The 16,049-nt window shown below is 44.4% G+C and overlaps 1 protein-coding gene across 1 annotated transcript; it reads left to right on the plus strand.

Annotated features, from left to right (window-relative positions):
• Positions 1-1,418: 1,418 nt before the first annotated feature.
• On the plus strand, positions 1,419-14,672 carry GARIN1A (golgi associated RAB2 interactor 1A; the record flags this gene model as incomplete). Its single annotated transcript, XM_081102421.1, has 5 exons — positions 1,419-1,571; positions 2,503-2,690; positions 3,969-4,218; positions 8,660-8,778; positions 14,480-14,672. 5 exons carry the CDS (start codon positions 1,419-1,421, stop codon positions 14,670-14,672), a joined length of 903 nt encoding a protein of 300 aa, XP_080958547.1.
• Between the last annotated feature and the right edge of the window lie 1,377 nt (positions 14,673-16,049).

Below are 16,049 nucleotides of genomic sequence, written 5' to 3' on the forward strand. Positions count from 1 at the left end.
GGTCCAGGGGTTCCCAAAGGTGTGGACGGAGTCGGTGAAGAAGGAAGGACACGGAGGCAGCAGCATTCGGTTGATCAGCATAGCCAGGTTCTCTAGTCAGGTTCTCCAGCCAGGTTCTGTCTTTATTCTCCTGTTACATCTGTATTTATACCAGTTGATTTTAATCCTATCCATTCTATTCCAAAGGTTAGGACATTTGTTATCTCCATTCCAAGGTCACTAATCTATTGTTCTGTTAAGCTACAAGGAAGTAACTGAAGGAGATTATCCTAAGTAAAGATTATGTAGCTTAAGCATGATTGTTCATAGTTAAAGGGATTCACTACCCACCTGGCACTTAGTTAAGGGGTTTTACTGATTTATTCCCTTCCTTAGTCCTGTTAATCCCTAACTCCAGGGAAAAATTCCCACCCGGGGAAACAACCTTTCTCGGAGAGGTGACCCTGGTTAAAACACATAGCACTAAGAAGGGGAGCAAACATATTAGGAACAGTATGCCATATACGCCAGGTCCCTTGAAACATATGCTGTGCAGATGTTTCTTCCCTGCAGCAACTGTGTCAAGCAGCAGGGATGGACCGGCTTCCAGCACACTCCCATGAAGCAGAATGGGGCCCTAATCAAGGGAATTCCCTTCACCTTCACTACATCTGCTTAAGGGAACAGCACATTCAGATATTTCCAAGTATGAATTTTAAATCTCTACTGATTATTAACGTGAGGCCTTAGCTCTGGTGCCACCTTTTCATTTTACTACAGAGGAAACAGAAGGAAACGCAGTGACTTAGACAATATCACGGAACTAATTGGTGGTCCATTCCCAATATGCAGCCCTTTCTTCAACATCATGGTTTCTTTTCCCTTTTTCATGGACTCTTCGGAATGCAACATAACAGAATACATCCACAGTGCGCGTTTTCACCCCTGAGGTTATTCCTATGCAGGCACAAGTACCAGCACGTTGTGAGAAGCTTCCCTGTGATGGGGAAGATTGAAGGCTGTGGTTTCCCGGGGAGCCTTCCTTGTTGTCTGGCCAGCTCACTGCTGTCTTGGCACAACCTGGGCAGACTCATTTTCCTCATGTTTTCGGGCAGATTGAGTGAAAAATGGAATAAGCTTCATTAGCACTCGTTTGCAGTGAGTAAGAGAAGGGAGAGAAAAGCCTGCTCCTCCCTGAGTCATCCTTTCCTCTTTTTTTCCTTTCCTGTTGTTGCCACCACATTCCTGATGTCATTCCTGCCATTGTGAGCCGGCAGCTGGCCAGCCCTCCCGGCCTGGAGGAGAGCCTGTAAGTCAGGAGGAAAGGAGGAGCTGTGGAGGTGGGGGGTGGGCAGCTGTGGTCACACAACATCTTGCAGTCGGGCTGGGTCTGTGTGGAGCCCCAGGGATGTTCCCCAGCCCATTCTTCCCAAGAGCCAATGAATAAAATCAGGGGCCTCCCTCCTGAGGTCCGGGAGCCAGGCCCTGGAGTGGAACTTGGGGTGGAAGATGGCCTTCTTTGTCAACTGATTCATTCTCCAGAATTCAACTTGTTCTCCCACTCTGCGGTGTTTGAAAGCACCTTTATCCAGGTACCACGTGCAGCTCAGAGCCGGCTCTGTCCCTTTCCAAAACCTGTCTCCAGCACTCGGTCCAGAAATGCTGTGGCCTTTAAAGCCCTGGGGAGGAGGAAGAAGCCATGCAGCTAGTGATACCGGAGGATCTGGGTCTCAAGTTCCCCTGTTGGTGCCTATAGCAGTATGGAGTTTTCCTCTCTCTCCTCCCCTTCTGGAACTTTCTTTGCACAATTTCCCTTCCAGACCATTAGAGACCTGTGCTGGCTTCTTCTACCCAAGGATGGAAGAATAAAATGTTCGTGCCCCTCAGCTTTTTCTTACTAGTGCATCCTTGCTAAAGTTAGATGATGCAGAGGACTCGAAAAAGGGCAACACAGCATTCCTAATGCCAAAGAGCTTGTCTGCTTGGGGAGATCCACAAAAAGGGTGATGCGGTCCATGGCCCAGCCCAGTGTACTGAACACATGTAAGAGTCACAGGGGCACCCAGCCAGCGTGGCTCAGTGGTTGAGCATCGACGTATGAACCAGGAGATTACGGTACGATTCCCAGTCAAGGAGCATGCCCCAGTTGTGGACTCGATCCCCAGTGTAGGGCCTGCAGGAGGCACAGGTGCTCCAAGCTTGTCACTAAGTTGAAGTGCTGCTTTCTTTATCTTTTCTGTTTTTAAAAATATTTTTTTTATTGATTTCAGACAGAGGGAGTGATAGAGACATCAAAGATGAGAGAGAATCATTAATCAGCTGCCTCCTTCACATCCCCTACTGGGGATCAAGCCCCCAATCCAGGCATGTGACCTTCTGGTGTATGAGTTGGTGCTCAATCACTGAGCCACACTGGCCACAGGCATTTTTTTATTTTTTTTTTAAGTACTGCTTTCTAGCACCTGTATCCTTCCACTCTTGTCTTCTGCTTCTCTGACCCAAGAACCTGGGGCTGATTTCTAGGTCACTAAGTCCGGGAACTGGATGAATGTCCCTGAGGGGTCGACCACCACCGTGATCCTTGGGGTAACCTCCTCAGTGCCCTCCTTGCCGCTCCCCAACATCCTCCTGATGGCCAACGTCACCTGGCCCCAGGGTCAGTTTTCCACCCGCAACACACCTGGCTGTGCTCCTGTCATCACCCTCCGCAGGTAAGAAAGGCCTCAGGGAGGGCCGGAGCGGGTGGGATGACAGACGGCACGGTCTTGCGCTTGGGCTGTAGATAAGAAGAAAGGACAGTGTTCTTTAGTGTGCAAACTGTGCAGAGCCTCATGCATTCATTGAACAGGTATTACTGCGTATCTATACAGACCAAGCACCGTGTTTGGTGCTGTGGGTAGAGTATCAGTCTGTCTCAGCCTAGTTTTTGAGGATTTTGGCTTTCATTTTGTTAATAAAAACGCAGGAGGGTTTTAAAAAAAATGAGGTGCATGAAAGCCAAATGGGATTAAGAGGTGTTGAGATGGAAAAAATAATACGGGGTGTACAGAAGACATCTACCCTTCCTACTCTTTCAACAGAGTTAATCAGGGTACAGGGCAAAGGAGACCTGGGAATGGAGTCAGAATATCTTGGTCCCAGTTCTAAGTGGAATAAAATTAAATAAATATTTTTGTAAAAAAAAAGATCTAAACTTGGGCAGCCCTGGCCAGGTAGCAGTTGGTTAGAACATCATCCTGATATGTCCCCAAGGTTGTAGGTTTGATTCCCAGTCAGGGCACATACAAGAAGCAACCAATTGCTCTGGCCAATATGACTCAGCTGCCAGAGTGTTGGCCTGGGAAGAGGGTCTCGAGTTTGAATCTCTGGGTTGCATATGAGGGAGGCAACCAATCAATGTGTGTCTCTCACATCAATGTTTCTCTTTCTCTCTCCCTCTCTCTCACTTCCTCTTTCCCTTCCACTCTCTGGAAATCAATGGAAAAAATACCCTCTGGTGAGGATTAACCAAAAAAAAAGCAACCAATGGCATACATAAATAAGTAGAACAACAAACTGATGTTTCTCCTTTCCTCTCTTTCTCTCTCTCTCTCTAGAAATCAATAAATTTTAAAAATATCTAAATATCCTGGGCAAATCACTTGGCTTCTTTCTCTAAGTCTCAGATTCAAAAAACTCTGTAAAATGGAATTAATAATGCTTACCTTTTCTTCATCAAGGGTTGTTGTGAGGATTAGAAGAGGTAGTCTACATCAGTTATCAGTCTTTGTTATTGATGTGGGCAGATTCTCTAATAACTAAGGCCGGGGACATCAGAGAAGAGCCAGGCTTTGTCATCATCCCACTCTCATCCACCAGCCCTCTCCCTTGTGCATTCCCCACGCAGAGGCGGGAGCCCAGGGAGGCCGAGCCAAGCTCTCGGTAGGCACCAGCATGACGGATTCAAATCCTGGGCTCCTGCACTATGGCCATTTCCTGCTTGTGTCCAGGATTCTCCCCCTGAAGTTTGTGGAGCTACAAGTCTGTGACCGGCTCCAGCGCATCCTGCGGATTAGGACCGTGACGGAGAAGATCTACTACCTGAAGCTCCACGAAACACACCCGGAGACCGTGTTTCAGTTCTGGGTCCGCTTGGTGAAAATCCTGCAGAAAGGCCTGTCCATCACCACCAAAGACCCGAGAATCCAGTTCACTCACTGCCTGGTGCCCAGGAGGCCCTGCAGCTCCACTGAAACAACAGTAAGTGGGGCCCTGCCGCCAAGCTCTCTCGGGAAGGGAGGAGGGGGACTGGAGGCTACTGCCTCCCCTTGGAGGGTGATGAGTATTACAGTCTAGTGTCCTGGGGGAACGAGAAGACCATTTTCAAGGGTCAGTGATATGCACACACCAATTACAGCACATTAACTTAGTTTTTCTAAGAAAGAGCTATAAGGTACTTAACTCAAAAGTGTTTTCCGTTTTTTTAAATACTTTTTTTTTTAATATATTTTTATTGATTTTTCACAGAGAGGAAGGGAGAGAGATAGAGAGCTAGAAACATCGATCAGCTGCCTCCTGCACATCTCCCACTGGGGATGTGCCTGCAACCCAGGTACATGCCCTTGACCGGAATCGAACCTGGGACCTTTCAGTCCGCAGGCCGACGCTCTATCCGCTGAGCCAAACCGGTTTTGGCATGTTTTCAGTTTTTTTGTTCATTTTTTTCAGTAACCTAAAGGAATAATGCTCACTTAAGAAAATTACAGAAAAATCATTCCTGTTTTTCTTCACACCCCCCCCCCCCAATCAATCACTTGGAACATTTGGCATATTTCCTTCTAGTCTTTCATTTTAAATTAAATTTTAATTCATGTATTTGAGGACATTAAATATATATATATATATATATATATATATATATATATGGATGTTGCTTTTATTCGATTTAGATTATATAATAAACATCTTTTTCCATTAAATTTTTTTCAATTATAGATAACGTTTTTTAATCTTTAATTTCTTTATTGGTTAAGGTATTACAAATGTGTCCTCATCTCATCATTAACCTCCCACCTCCCCCCCATAGATAACATTTAATATTGTATTAGTTTCAGGTGTACAGTGTAGTGGTTAGACATTTATATAACTTACAAAGTGCTCCCCCTGGTAAGCCTGGCACCTACCTGGCACCACACATACTTATTATAATATTATTGAATATATTTTCTGTGCTGTGCTTTACATCCTCGTGACTATTTTGTAACTGCCAATTTGTACTTCACCATTTCACCCAGTCCCTTAACCCCCCTCCCATCTGGCAGCCATCAGTTTGTTCTCTGTGTCTATGAGTTTGTTTCTGTTTTGATTGTTTGTTTATATTGTTTTTTAGATTCCATATATAAATGACATCATATGGTATTTGTCTTTCTCTCTCTCACTTATTTCACTTAGCATAATACCCTCTAGGACAGCGGTTCTCAACCTGTGGGTCGCGACCATCGGAAAACACATATAGCATATCAGATATTTACATTATGATTCATAATTGTAGTAAAATTACAGTTATGAAGTAGCAACGAAAATAATTTTATGGTTGGGGGTCACCACAACATGAGGAACTGTATTAAAGGGTCGCGGCATTAGGAAGGTTGAGAACCACTGCTCTAGGACCATCCATGCTGTAGCAAATGGTAAAATTCATTCTTTTTATGGCCAAGTAATATTTCATTGCATACATGCACCACATCTTCTTTATCCAATCATCTAATTATGAACACTTGGGTTGTTTCCATAGCTTGGCTATTGCATCTATGAAATGTTGGTCCTTTGTCTCTTGTTATAGTTTTTAAAAAAATATATGTTTTTATTGGTTTCAGAAAGGAAGGGAGAGGCAGAGAGATAGAAACATCAATGATGAGAGAGAATGATTGATTGGCTGCCTCCTGCACACCCCACACTGCTACCAGCCTGCAACCCGGGCATATGCCCTGATGGGGATTCGAACTGCGACCTCCTGGTTCATAAGTTGATGCTCAACCACTGAGCCACGCTAGCTGGGCATAGTTTTTTGTTTTAAAGTCTATTTTGTCTGATATATTGCGACCACAGATTTTTTCCCCCCACTTTCATGAACTATCTTTTTCTATCTCTTTATTTTCAGTCTGTGTGTGTCTTTCGATCTGAAGTGGGTCTCTTGTAGATAGCATATGTATAGATCTTGTTTTCGTCTCCACCCTATGTCTTTTGACTGGAGCATTCAATCCATTTACATTTAAAGTAATTGTTGGCCCTGACCGGTATGGCTCAGTGGATAGAGTGTCGGCCTGCGGACTCAAGGGTCCCAGGTTCGATTCCGGTCAAGGGCATGTACCTTGGTTGCGGGCACTTCCCCAGTGGGGCGCGTGCAGGAGGCAGCTGATTGATGTTCCTCGCTCATCGATGTTTCTAACTCTCTATCCCCCTCCCTTCCTCTCTGTAAAAAATCAATAAAATATATTTAAAGTAATTGTTGATAGGTATGTAGTTATTGCCATTTTATTATTCATGTGGGTGGGGTTTTTTTCTTTGTTTGTTTTTTGGTTTATTTTTTTCTTCTTCTTAAAGAAGTCCCTTTAACATTTCTTGGAATACTGATTTGGTGGTGATTAACTCCTTTAGCTTTTTCTTGTCTAAGAGCCATTTCTTTTAAAAGCTCTTTGTAGCCCTAGCTGGGTAGCTCCGTTGGTTAGAGCGTGGTCCTGATGCAACAAGGTTGTGTGTTCAATCTCTGCTCAGGACACAGACAGAAACAACCAACTAATGCATAAATAAGTGGAACAACAAATCAATGTGTTTTTTTCTCTCTCTCTCTCTCTCTCCCTTCCTCTCTCTCTAAAATCAATAAATAAATTTTAAAAGCTCTTCTTATACATCATTTTGATAATTTCATACTCTTCAGTTATATGAATGAATTAAAATTTACTTCATTCCCCTAAAATCAGATATTTATTTGTTGATTTATTTAATTTAAAATATATTTTTATTGATATTAGAGAGAGAGGAAGGGAGAGGGTGAGAGAGAGAGAAACATTGATGAGAGAATCATTGATTGGCTGCCTCATGCACGCCTCCTGGGGATCAAGCCTGCAACCGGGGCATGTGTCCTGACCTGGAATTGAGCCGGTGATCTCTTGGTTCCTGAGTCAATGCTCAACCACTGAGCCACTCTGGCCGGGCTAAAATCTGATATTTCGAGTTGTTTCTAACTTTTCATCAGGGGTGGAGAACCTTCTTTCTGCCAAGGGCCATTTGGATATTTATAGCATCATTCGAGGGCCATACAAAATTATCAACTTAAACATTAGCCTGCTATATTTGGTCAAACATTTAATTAATTCACCCCTAATGCCTTGGCAGGGGCAGACCAAATGATTTCAAGGGCCTTATATGGCTCATGGGCCATACATTCTCTACCCCTGTATGGTAACACAGGCATTTATAGGTATTGTCCACAGTTTTTATTGTTTTCTCAGAATAGATGTTTAGAAGTAGAATTCAAGGGGAGGGTGGGAACGAGCGAGGAGAAATCAGTGGGGGAAAGGGGATTCATATGTAATACTTTAAACAATAAAGAATCTAAAAATAAAAAAAGACTAAAAAAAGAAGTAGAATTCCAAGGGTATGAACATTTTTAAGGTTTTTGATACATATTGCCAGATTATTTCCAGAAAGTTCATACTGAATTATACTCTCACCAATAATATAAGAGTTCTGTATCACTGTGTTCTTACCACAATTGAGAATTAAAAATTTTTTCTAATAATTATAGGTTAAAGTAGCATGTGTTTGAACATTATTATTATTATTATTATTATTATTATTATTATTCTTTTATGTACTGTCTGGTTTGTTCTTTGGCCATTTTCCTATTGGCATCCTTGTGTTTTTCTAAATTGATTTGTAAACGAAAGCTTTTTATACATCAAGAATTTTAACCCTTTAGTCACAAGTTTTTGCAATACCTTCCCCCAAGGATTTGTTTTCCCTTTTAGTTTATTTAAGGCCCCCGCTCCACGCCTCCCACCCCCCCACCCCCACCTCCACCTCCACCCCCCCAACACGCAGAAGGCTTTCTCGGGACCTGCTTAGGGTAGAAGCACAGGAAAGAAAGGCCTAAAACCTTCAGATTTCCGGCTCCTAAACACTTTAGGTACGCCATCACCGACTTCAAAAGTCAGCTTTTATATTTCTACGGCTCTGGCTCTTTTTTTTTTTTTTTTTTTTTAATATATTTTTATTGATTTTTTTACAGAGAGGAAGGGAGAGAGATAGAGAGTTAGAAACATCGATCAGCTGCCTCCTGCACATCTCCCCACTGGGGATGTGCCCGCAACCCAGGTACATGCCCTTGACCGGAATCGAACCGGGGACCTTTCAGTCTGCAGGCTGATGCTCTACCCACTGAGCCAAACCGGTTTCGGCTACGGCTCTGGTTCTTAATGTTCATATCTGGTGCTCTGGGCAGAGTGGCCACAGCGGCCCATCAGAGAGAGGAGGTGGTCCTGCATGGGGCCTCATTGCTTTTGTCTGGTGATTCTGGGGCTTAATATTTAAGGAACCGGTTCCCATGACTCGGCTGGAGTTCCTTCAAGGTTCTGGCCGGAGGAGGCCAAGAACGGTGAGGGGGAGACCTGATCCTCTCACTGTAAATTTCTCCATCCAGCCTGAAAGCAGCTGCCTGTCATCCTCCCAGCCCAGCGAAAACTTCTTGCTGAGGAAAGCCGAGCAGACTAGCGACATTTTCTCACACTTCCCAGGAAGAGTCCATCTCACAGAAGACAGGTGGGTCGTCCATGCAGGCAGCTCAGCGCCCTCCCCACAGCACAGGGCCATGGGCGGGGCCAGTGACACTCTCTGCCAATCTATCGCAGCCCTTTTATTTTTCCTCTAGAGAGTCATGCGGGTGGCTTTCCCCTTCATGGCATTGTACGCCTGTCCTGGAAAACAGGGCCTGTGGCTGATGGAGCTGAATATTGTAGGCAAACCCCAGTGCCTTCTTTTTTAATATTTTTTAAATTAATTTCAGAGAAAAAGGGAGAAGGAGAGAGAGATAGAAACATCAATGATGAGAACCATTGATGGGCTGCCTTCTGCACACCGCTTACTGGGGATCGATTGCCCTTGACGGGAATCGAACTCAGGACCCTTCAGTCCACAGGCTGATGCTCTATCCACTGAGCCAAACTGACTAGGGCAAATCCCAGTGTTTTCATATGGAAGGTGCTCAGTAGAGGAATGAGGGTAAGCTAATAAAGCAAGTTTACGGAGTTGGATATTGACTGTCTACATTCCCAACTCAAAAGGGTCCCTTGGATAAAGCAACCCTGAGTTCTCTCTGCCTTATCTATCCCTTCTGTGAAATGGAGGAGACAGTAACCCAGAGGGGAGACAACGGCTGGCTCACAAGTTTTACTAATTTACTAAGTAAGTGTAGTAGATTCTTTCTGTAATGAGTGATAGAAACCCAAAGCAAGACTGCGCAGCCAGTGTGTTGAACAAGTTCAACTTTTGAGTATCATCTAAATGCAAATTTATTTTCGTCTTCCTTTATAATTTTTTTTTAGTGGGTGAAATTTTCCTCTTTCCTGAGTAAACGCTGGTTCTCTGGGCAGGCCCCATAGCATGGGGACTCCCTCTTAGGATACGAAAGGGCCTTTGGTCCCTTTAAATAGCAAAAGCAGCATCGATTCTGAAATTAAAAAGTCCAGTGCCTAAAAACTATCAAAACTCTGAACTGATTACATCTCTCTTCCCTCAGCCTGGTCCCCTGTTAAGACGGCCCCTCAGAGTCGCTCCTTTTCTCCTTCTGTTCCCTAATTTTAAGCTGACTTTCTCTCTTAGGCACTTTCTTGGGTTCTTTGAAGTCCCCTACCTGGCTCCCCTGACTGCAACTCTGGTGATGCTCTGAGACCTTCCTTTCGCCTGGCCACTGCCCCTCTCTGGCACTGGCTCTGCAGGGGTCTGTGCTACCCAGGAACTAGCGGTCAGAGTCCCTCACCCCTTAAGGGACTCTGTTTGGGTAGGGTTTACAGTGGCTCCAGGCTGGTGTTCTCTCTCTCTCTCTCTCTCTCTCTCTCTCTCTCTCTCTGTCTGCATCTGGTCCTCAATAATATCCTCCCAGAATTTGACTGGCCATTGGAGAAGAGGACGGTGCCTCTAGGGACACAGAAGCAACTTCACTTCACCACCAAAGAAACCCATTCTCCCATCTCTCCCACCCTCCATGTTCTGTGCCCCCATCTCTACTGGGTCTCCCGGCCCCCATCTCTACTGGGTCTCCCGGCCCCCATCTCTACTGGGTCTCCCGGCCCCCAAAGGGTCACAGCAGAAGGCAGTCCCTCTCTTTCATCTTGAGGGGCAAGAGGCAGCAGCTCATACAAAGGACTCTCCGTGCATCCTTTCTCTGAATGCTTTCCTGACTCACTCTGGGTGTAGTGCAGGCCGCGCTCACGCAATTCTCCCGGGTCAGTCTGCCTTTATCTGTACTTTCCAGACCTTCTTCCTTTTTTTCTTTCTAATTTCAAGACGGTTTTCTTGAATTGTAAACCTTTCTTCTTTGAGTACTCTTATTATTTGTATGTTGGATTTGTATGTTGGATGATCTTTGTCTAATATATATATATATATATATATATATATATATCCCCTTTTCTTTCTTTTTTATTCTTTAAACTCCTCCCTACCCCTCTATTTCTCTTAAGGCATTATGTGCTTTGCTTGTTTGCTCTTGTGTTCTTTTGTAAGTTTTCTCTCTTGGCCGCCACTAGCATGGCTAGAGAGTGGACGAGTCCTGAGTAGGGGCGGCTGGGGATTGGTAAAGGAAAAAAAAGAGACAGACACAAAGACTTTAAGTAAAGCTGGGGCCAGGTGGGACGCTGTCCTCAGATGGAGAGACAGTGACCCAGAGCTGGTGCAGCACGTTTATTACATACAGCATGATACCAGGAAGTTTTACTAGAGTTTATGACAAAGGAAATTATGTGAAATCATGGTTAAAGATCAAGCTGTAATTCTTTATTCTGGTGGCTTCTTTGTAATTGTCACTCCTGGCTTAGCCCGGATAATTGTGTCTGTTCCTGCTGAACTTAGATAATGAAACCCACCCCCTGGCACCTGAGCTAAAGGTCAGGTTGACAACATACCTGCCTCTGGCAAGGTATGTTTCCAGGTCGTGGCTCTGCCTACGCCACTGGATTCAGCCAACAATCAGCTCATGCGCCTTCCCAGGCGCTCACTACATTCTTTCTTGCTTTGTTTTGGAAATAATGGTTCTTTCTTTTAAAATGTCTAATTGTTTTCTCAGTTTTATCACGGCATTTATCAATATTTTAATATCTGACTTATGTTGTTCTTTTATGTAGTCTATCATTTTCTTAATTTCTTTTAGCTCATTTTGAAATGCTAGGTTGCAGTTTGCATTTATTTTGTGCGACATCTTTTTTTGTTGTTGTTAATCCTCATTGGACCCATGACTTTATTTTATTTATTTATTTATTTTTAAAGAATGCAAAAATTATTTTATTAATAAAATATATAATCCAAAATTGACATTGTAGTCATGACTACTCAAATACTAGTTTCAGAAAAAAATTATGCGAACATGTAAAAAATATAAGAAAACAATAATATTGTATCAAACACGTTTAACACATTGCACATAATTTTGCATCCATTGATTTTAGAGAGAGGGGAAGAGAGAGGGAGAGACATAGAGAAACATCAATGTGAGAGAGACACAGTGATTAGTTGCTTCTTGCACACGCCCCCACCAAGACCTGGATCGAGCCAGCAACTGAGGTACATGCCTTGACCAGAACTGAACCCAGGATCCTTCAGTCCAAGGGCCAATGCGCTAACCACTGAGCTAAACCTGCTAGGACATGCAGCACATCTTTTTAGTGTGCTTTTATTGTCTTCGAGGATTTATTATACTTTTTTTATTTTTTTAAAATATATTTTATCGATTTTTTACAGAGAGGAAGGGAGAGAGATAGAGAGTTAGAAACATCGATGAGAGAGAAACATCGATCAGCTGCCTCCTGCACATCTCCTACTGGGGATATGCCCGCAACCCAGGTACATGCCCTTGACCGGAATCGAACCTGGGGCCTTTCAGTCCGCAGGCCGACGCTCTATCCACCGAGCCAAACCGGTTTCGGCGATTTATTATACTTTGCATCTTTTCTTATATAATTTTGTGTGGGTTTTGATTATGATCCTTTTCTGATGCGATTTATTTTTTATGTGAAATGGTTTTTCTCAACCTCTGAGAATGATAGCTGGGTCAGGGTGGCTTTCTGGCTTTGGCTCGAGTGCTTCCTCTTGTGTCATTTTTGTGAAGCATTAATGACCTTTGGGGACTGTGTTCCTCTCTCTTATCTTTAGCTGATCTTGCCCTTTCCTTTGGCTCTACTGTTCCCGTTCTACTCCATTTGTATTCCATTTCCGTTGGTTTTCCCCCTACTATGAGGCTGTGCCCTGCCAGGGAGAGTATTCTGATGGCTCTGAGAGTTGGTAAGGCGCATCCTGCTTCCGCCCCTTGAGGTTTTACCATGGAAGGGCTCCCGTTTCTACTTCTGGTTTTCTTCTTCTCTAATTCGCCTGCTGCACTTTCCACTGAGAATCTGGGGCGATTTAGGGGCTCTCCTGTTTTCAAACCCCTCAGATGCCTCATTGCCTCTCTGCTTCCTCTCACACAGACCCCGAAGTCATGTGGGTCTTGGAGCTTCTGTAGCTGTCATTTTCTTCGTGAGTTTATCTCAAACAGGCCATTATCTGTGGGACTCATGTTGCTGAATTGGGAATGGGGGGAGAACCATTGTAAGCTTGCTTCTGCCAGGTACCTCAGAGATCTTACTGACTCGGGAGACATTTTTTATATTAGTTTCTCAGCTTGGGAGTTGTTGGACCATGTGTCAGACTGCAAACCAGCGTGAAGACAGGCCCAAAGATAAGAATTTTCGGAAGAGGCTTCTTTTTGACCCGGAATCCAGATTGATATAGATAAGTTTGTGGCACTGGATGGGTTTCTTTCTGGTGTACCCTTTTGCTGAGAAGGTGCTTTGAAGGTCCTGGATTTATGCCGATACCTCAGTAAACTCCCCGACCTGGCTAGGGCCCAGGATTTATCTCCTGTGTCACCACGCCCTGGTTACCAGGTCTGGCAAGTCCCTCAGGCAGCCCTAGCTTCAGCTCACATTGGACTGGTCTATAATTTTTGTCCCTTAGGATTTTTCTTTACTTTTTTGTGAGTTCAACAATGCATTTAAAATTATGTTAACTATATTTTATCTACATTTCTAGGTGTTTTGTGGCAAAGAGGTGGTTTTTTTTTTAGATTATCCAACCACATTGCCAGTCGCTAGCAAAGTAACTCTAAAATTATTTTCACTTAAAAAAGCAAAACCTTGCTCTAGCTGGTTTGGCTCAGTGGATAGAGCGTCAGCCTGAGGACTGAAGGGTCCCAGGTTTGATTCCAGTCCAGGGCACATGATTGGGTTGTGGGCTTGATCCCCATTAGGGGACGTGCAGGAGGCAGCCAATCAATGATTCTCTCTCATCATTGATGTTTCTATCTCTTTCCTTCTCCCTTCCTCTCTGAAATCAATAAAGATATATTTTTTAAAAAACACACAAAACAAAACAAAACAAAAAAACCTCACTGCATTTATCTCTGAATAGTTACAGTGTGGGGGACTTTTATTTTGTTTTGGTGCTTTGTTATAGTTTTTATTTTTTTCATTTAATGTAAGTATGCATTGCCTTTGGAATCAAAATTTTAACCACACCGTGTGTTTTTCTAGACACATGAAGTGGTTGTGATTTTTAAAAATATATATTTGTATTGATTTCAGAGAGGAAGGGAGAGGGAGAGAGAGATAGAAACATCCATGATGAGAGAGAATCATTGACCAGCTGCCTCCTGCACACCCCACACTGGGGATCGAGCCTGCAACCCGGGCATATGGCCTGACCGGGAACCAAACCGTGACCTCCTGGTCCATAGGTCGATGCTCAACCACTGAGCCATGCCTGCCTGCCGGTTGTGAGTTTTTTCAGTTGTCAGTGTTTTGGAGAACTGTCTGAGGTTTTCTTTGCACTGATGCTGACTCCAGGCAGGTTATAGTGGGCGCCAGGCAGGTCCCGGTAGGCTCCGGTTTTGCCTTTGAATCGCAACACATTAGGTGCTCAACACATCCAAGCAGCGCCAAAGGCTTGGAGGGGCGTCTGTTCCACTTCAGCAGAGCAGCCTTAGCGCCAGCCTCCCTCCTGCTTGGCTTTTTCTCCACTCAGGTCCTTCTTAGCTGCATCATCCCATCTCGATGTGTTTTCACTGCCCATCATTTCCATAGTCACATCTGTGTTCAAGCCGCTCATGCTGGGAAAACATAACTAAAAAGCCGTTTTTATAATTAAAATCTTAACCATGTTTTCTTTTTCTTCTATTGTTTTCAATGGCCCCAAAATTCCTGGGTTCCAACAGAAAACAGGCCACTGAAATCAAGGATTCCAAGAGCTGCAGGAGGACACCCTTGCCGGAGGCATCGTCAGCCAATGTGATTGTGCCTATGAGAGCCGTTTTGAGCCACAGCCTCTGGGAACAAGAGAACCCAGACGAGTGCTTACCACAGGCTCCTGTAGCCAGTTCCCTAGGAGAGAACTTACTGGGACCCTGACACCCGCCCAAACGGGTGATCTTCCTGGCCTTAGTCGGCGCACTGGCTACAGCCTCCCATCATGCTGTTTTCCCACCGTGGGCCAATGACCATGGGAGAAGTAAGATGGTGTTTAAAACAAGGTGCTCCTATACTTCCACCAATACACCTCCAAGTGGGCCCCTAATTGTTGTGGGTTGTGCTATGGCTGGGGTCGGGTAGGGGAGGAGGGGGGGTTTGCAGGGAAGGACTGATTGGGAGCAGGAGCTCGCTCTGGGAAAATAAGTGGGGAAAAGTTCCTTCTGCTCAATTAAAATCCCACAGCAGTCGAGCAAAGTCAAGAAAGCCAGTCCAGAGGAAATGGCCAGGCGAGATATCCAACTTTCTCTTTCAAAGGGAGAGGGGACAACAGGCAGGGCTGCTCCAAATCCAAAGTGAAAGAAACCCTCAGCCCTGGCTCATGTTGCTAAGTGGTTAGAGCATCGAAGGGTTGCAGGGGTTTTGTTTTGTTTTGTTTTAATCCTTACATGAGGATATTTTTCCATTGATTTTTACAGAGAGTGGAAGAAAGACAGAGAAATATCCATATGAGAGAAACACATTGATTAGTTGTCTCCTGCATGCACCCCCACCAGGACCCAGGCTAGAGTGGAGCCTGCAACTGAGGTATGCGCCCTTGACTTGAATCGAACCCGGGACCCTCTGGTCCATAGTTGGACGCTCTCCACTGAGCCAAACTGGCTAGGGCGATTGCAGGTTTGATTCCTGGTCAAGGGCATGTACCTGGGCTTCATGTTTGCTCCCCGCTCCTGGTCAGGCGCACAGTAAGCAACCGATGTCTCTCACATCGATGTTTTTCTCTCTCTTCCCTCTCCCCCTTCCACTCTCTTTGAAAAACAGTGGAAAAATTATCCTCAGGTGAGGATTAACAAAAAAAAAAAAGAAAGAAAGAAAGGAAAGAAATCCTCAAATGATGGCGGCCGACTGGGAAATACCTTTGTGTTGCTCCACTCACTTAAGCAAGAAATTGAGTTTCTACTGCCCCACTGTAAAGCTATGAAGGCTTACCCTGGGCCATGCAAACTTCGGTTGCTAAGGAAGACATGGCTTCAGGTAAGGAAGATGGTGACCACCCATCTCTGGGAGTCCTGTTGGCAAACTGGAAAACACAGTGTCGGTGCACATCAGGGATAGGGCAGGGGCTTGGGCCAACCTCTAGACCAGTGATGGCGAACCTTTTGAGCTCGGCGTGTCAGCATTTTGAAAAACCCTAACTGAACTCTGGTGCCGTGTCACATATAGAAATTTTTTGGTATTTGCAACCATAGTAAAACAAAGACTTATATTTTTGATATTTATCTTATATATTTAAATGCCATTTAACAAAGAAAAATTAAC

The sequence above is a fragment of the Myotis nattereri genome (assembly GCF_964212035.1).
Source record: "Myotis nattereri genome assembly, chromosome: 11".
Classification (NCBI taxonomy): domain Eukaryota; kingdom Metazoa; phylum Chordata; class Mammalia; order Chiroptera; family Vespertilionidae; genus Myotis; species Myotis nattereri.